Genomic DNA, 4888 nt, shown 5'->3' with positions numbered 1-4888 from the left:
CATTCCGGAAGGAATTGATGAGATCCTGTTGGGAATACCTTGGCTACGGTACCACTCTCCTTATATCGAGTGGTCCTCAGGCAGAATTCTGGGTTGGGGTGAATCTTGTGGGGGTAGGTGTCAGAGGGAGTGCGTTCAGGTTGCTACTACTGAGGTATCCGCAGATCTATCCTCTCTCCCCAAGCAGTATTGGTCATATGCAGACGTATTCTCCAAAAAGGCGGCGGAGACCCTTCCGCCCCATCGCCCCTATGACTGTCCTATTGACCTCTTGCCTGGTGCTGAGCCTCCCCGGGGTCGAGTCTATCCGCTATCTCTCCCGGAGACGGAGGCAATGTCACAGTACATACAGGAAAATCTGGCAAGAGGGTTCATCAGGAAGTCAGTGTCACCTGCTGGGGCAGGATTCTTCTTCGTACAGAAGAAGAGTGGGGAATTGCGTCCATGCATAGACTACAGGGGTCTTAACGCCATCACCGTTAAGAATAAATACCCTTTGCCTTTGATATCTGAACTGTTCGATAGGCTTCGGGGAGCAAGGGTATTTACTAAATTAGATCTGCGGGGTGCTTACAACCTGATTCGCATCCGTGAGGGGGACGAATGGAAGACGGCTTTTAACACCAGGGATGGGCACTATGAATATCTGGTGATGCCCTTTGGGCTCTGTAATGCCCCAGCCGTTTTCCAAGACTTTGTGAACGATATCTTCCGGGATATGCTTTCCACCTCGGTCGTAGTCTATCTGGATGATATTCTCATCTACTCTCCAGATATTGACTCCCACCGGAGAGATGTTTGCAAAGTCTTCGACCTCCTACGGGCAAACTCCCTCTATGCCAAGTTGGAGAAGTGCATGTTTGAGCAGGAGTCCTTACCTTTCCTAGGCTACATCATCTCAGCCCAGGGATTGGCTATGGATCCTGCCAAAGTACAGGCTGTGATGGACTGGCAGGAACCTCATTCTCTTAGAGCGGTGCAGCGCTTTATGGGGTTCATCAATTATTATCGCCAGTTCATCCCGCATTTCTCAACTTTGGTAGCTCCCTTGGTTGCCCTCACCAAGAAGGGGGCAAATCCTAAATTGTGGTCTGAGGAGGTCTCCAAGGCCTTTATCTCTATAAAGTCACACTTCGCTAGCGCTCCCATACTTCATCGCCCCGATGTTGATAAGCCATTTATCATGGAGGTGGATGCCTCTTCTGTTGGTGCTGGAGCAGTCCTCTTCCAAAAGGATGCTCAAGGTCGGAAGCATCCTTGCTTCTTTTTCTCCAAGACCTTCGCACCAGCAGAGAGGAATTATTCCATCGGGGACAGGGAGTTGCTAGCCATGAAGTTGGCTTTCTCGGAGTGGAGACATCTCTTGGAGGGAGCACGTTTTCCCTTCCAAGTCTTCACAGATCACAAAAATTTGGTGTATCTGCAGACAGCTCAGCGGTTGAATTCTCGCCAGGCCAGATGGTCCTTGTTCTTCTCCCGGTTTCATTTCACCCTCCATTTCCTTTCTGGGGAGAAGAACATTCGGGCCGATGCTCTCTCTCGCTCCGTTGTGTCATCTGCGGAGGAGGAGGAGGAGCCTCGGCTTATTGTCCCCACCGAGAGTTTGAGAACCGTGGCCCCGGTTTCGCTGGAGTCTGTGCCCCCGGGCAAGACTTTTGTTCCGTCTAGTTTGCGGCCGGAGGTTCTCTCTTGGGCGCACTCGTCCAGGGTGGGTGGACATTTTGGTACTAAAAGGACATCTGAGTTACTGGCGAGGACATACTGGTGGCCGCATATGGCTCGTGATGTTGCGGAGTACGTTCGGGCGTGTGTCTCTTGCGCCAGGAACAAGACTCCTCGGCAACGGCCAGCTGGTTTGCTTTACCCTCTGCCCGTGGCTGACAGGCCCTGGGAGATGGTCGGGATGGACTTTGTGGTGGGCTTACCCAAGTCTCGTAATTGCACCATTATCTGGGTGATCACCGACCATTTCTCCAAAATGGTGCATTTGGTGCCTCTTCCACGGCTACCATCTGCACGGGCGTTGGCTGTCTTGTTTATCAAGCATATCTTTCGCTTACACGGTATGCCAGACAAAATTGTTAGTGACCGGGGTCCCCAGTTTGCGTCTCGATTCTGGAGGGAGCTATGTCGTTTACTCAGTATTGAGTTAAATCTCTCTTCGGCATATCATCCCGAGACGAATGGGTTGGTAGAAAGGGCCAACCAGACCTTGGTCACATATCTGCGACATTTTGTTTCTGCCAGACAGGATGACTGGGCATCCTTGCTACCGTGGGCAGAGTTTGCACTTAACAATGCCGTAGCCGACTCCACCGGTCAGACTCCATTCCTCTTAAATTACGGCCAGCATCCGCGTGTTCCAGTGCCCATGCCTGTGTCTTCCGCTGATCCCAGGGTGGCAGACTGGGCTGTGGAGGCACGGGACATTTGGGATCGCACGCAGGATGCCATTCGGGCCTCCAAGGAGAGAATGAGGTTCTCCGCCGATGTTCATCGGCGCCCTGCTCCGACTTTTGTCCCTGGCGACTTGGTGTGGCTCTCCGCCCGTAACATCAGGCTGCGAGTTGAGTCCACTAAGTTTGCTCCTCGCTACTTGGGTCCCTTCAAGGTTCTCGAACAGGTTAATCCTGTGGTCTACCGCCTGGCTCTTCCTCCACGCTTGGGTATCACCGACACCTTTCATGTGTCCCTCTTGAAACCCGTATACATGTCCCGGTTTTCCGAGTCATCTGCCGGGACATCGGGTTCGTCTACGGACGATTACGAGGTGAACGCTATTTTGGGGTGTAAGGTGGTACGCGGCAAAAAGTTCTATCTGGTGGATTGGAAGGGTTATGGTCCAGAGAACAGGTCATGGGAGCCTGCTGAAAACATTCGGGCCCCACAGCTCATTGCTGCCTTCGAACGTAGCGAGGCCCAAGGAGGGGGGGGCCCTATGAGGGGGGGTAATGTTAGGAGTCGAGTTTCCTCTGCTGCACAGGGGGAATCTCGATCCGTCTCCGCTGCGGTCTCCCATTCTCCTCCAGCCGCAGTGGAGCCTGCTCAGCAGGGACGTCGATCCCAGCGTCTCGCTCAGTCTGACTCTGTGAGAAGAGTTACTGCTGCTTCTCCAGCTTCTGCCATTAAAGCCAATACTGGTCAGCAGCGGGTGGACTTCTCTGGGACTAAGTCCTTGTCTGCGCACACTGAGCATGCCCAGGGCAAGATCTCCCGTTGGAGATCGAGGGTCATGTGCTCAGACTCTGCAGCGCATTCTATTGGTCCTCTTGGCAGGTCTTGGAAGGGCAAAGTTTCTGTGGCCGCTTCCTGTCCTGCAGCTATATAAACTGCGCATGACCGCACGGCCATGCGCTAGTGTACAACTTTATACGTGTGTTTGTTGTGAGTGCAAGTCGTCCTTTAAATACCCCTACCCTACTGTATGATTGTTCGCGTATGGTGTATGGCTGCTATCTAGCGCCCGACTTAACACTCAACGTGTCACACACGTGTCAGCGTCCTCTGCTGTGACCGCCAGTGCGGCGCCACGCGCCTGTGTGCGCTTCCTGACCCATGTCTGGGTACTTAGTGGTGCCTGCCAGCACGGCACAGTTTGCACTTCGGTGCCTCTATTGTATATACTTTTCACACCCAGTTGTGGTGTAGTGCCAGCAAGGGTCTAATCGGACTACTATCCCTGTTGGGGTCTAGTTCGCTGACCACTTGCTCGCGCTCTATGTGCGGTACCGCGATCCTGTGACGCAACAGGATCGCTTTCTTCACGCTGGGTGAGGTTTAACCCACGCGCGTATACTTATGAGTACCGCCATATCGTCTGTCATGTCCTAGCAGCAGGTTTCACCTGCACGGTGGACCCCGGACTGCGAACGCATCCATTACATCTCTCTTGGTGCGTTCCGCCAGTCCTAACACAGGGCGTACAGGTCTTGTCAAAATATAGCACTTTGGTTTCCTAAATAATATGGGTTGTTTCCTATAATGGGTATGCTCGCAAATTGGTATATGGGAGCATACTAATGTAAGATATGGCATCATAATAGTCAATTTTGGGGTATATATACGATTGTACATGGCAACAATTTGTGAGATTCTGAACATGCTTTATCACTGAATGTGCCAACAATATGTACCTTAATTTGAATGTGCAACAAGACATTTAAATTTCCACCCTGGCCATCTAGCGCCGCCTTATATATAGCTCTCCTCCGCTCCCCCTCCCTGAGCACCCGCTGCAGTCATGTCGGGACGTTCGGTCAGAGCCGAGACACGAAGCAGAGCTAAAGATGATATCAAACGGGTTATGGCCGCCATCGAAAAAGTACGGAAATGGGAGAAGAAATGGGTGACTGTTGGAGATACCTCACTTAGGATTTACAAATGGGTGCCGGTTGCTGAGCCAAAAGGGGATGATAAGAGTAAAAACAAAAAGAAAACAAATGATGAAAAATGTGGTTCTGAACTGACTACCCCAGAAAATAGCTCTTCCCAAGGAATGATGGACATGCACGATGATAATAGCAACCAGAGTTCAATAGCCGATGCATCACCAATAAAACAGGAGAACAGCAGCAATTGTAGCCCTGCCCCGGAAACCCTAAACACACAGGTTGACAGTACTGAGATGAAGTCTGAGGAAGGCCACTCCAATAACAGTATATACAAAATATGTATCTACCTTTGAAACACGGAATGCGCAGGCACAAATTGCTTGTATGACGTATCTAAGCAAATGGGTCTTGTCTAAATATAGCACCCTGGTTTTCCTAGCAATATGGGTGTTGCTCCATGATGGATATGCTCGCAAAATTAGCCTATGGGAACACATCAATGTAAGACTGGCATTATAGAGTTAATCAGCTTTGGGGTATTTATACAAAATTTGAGA

General features: G+C 51.1%; 1 protein-coding gene across 1 annotated transcript; it reads left to right on the top strand.

The window, feature by feature from the left end:
• The first annotated feature begins 4240 nt into the window (after positions 1–4240).
• LOC138674508 (B-cell CLL/lymphoma 7 protein family member A-like) lies at positions 4241–4684 on the top strand. The gene has a single exon (XM_069762338.1). The coding sequence runs from the start codon at positions 4241–4243 to the stop codon at positions 4682–4684; it is 444 nt and encodes a 147-aa protein (XP_069618439.1).
• Positions 4685–4888: the final 204 nt, after the last annotated feature.

The sequence above is a fragment of the Ranitomeya imitator genome, chromosome 4 (assembly GCF_032444005.1).
Source record: "Ranitomeya imitator isolate aRanImi1 chromosome 4, aRanImi1.pri, whole genome shotgun sequence".
In the NCBI taxonomy this organism is placed as follows: domain Eukaryota; kingdom Metazoa; phylum Chordata; class Amphibia; order Anura; family Dendrobatidae; genus Ranitomeya; species Ranitomeya imitator.
The sequence above is the reverse complement of the archived record's forward strand: the minus strand, read 5'-3'. Positions and strand labels throughout refer to the sequence as shown.

Bases quoted from the DNA above. Each gene is read 5' to 3' on its own strand.
- LOC138674508 (XM_069762338.1), top strand. From the start codon at position 4,241: ATGTCGGGACGTTCGGTCAGAGCCGAGACACGAAGCAGAGCTAAAGAT.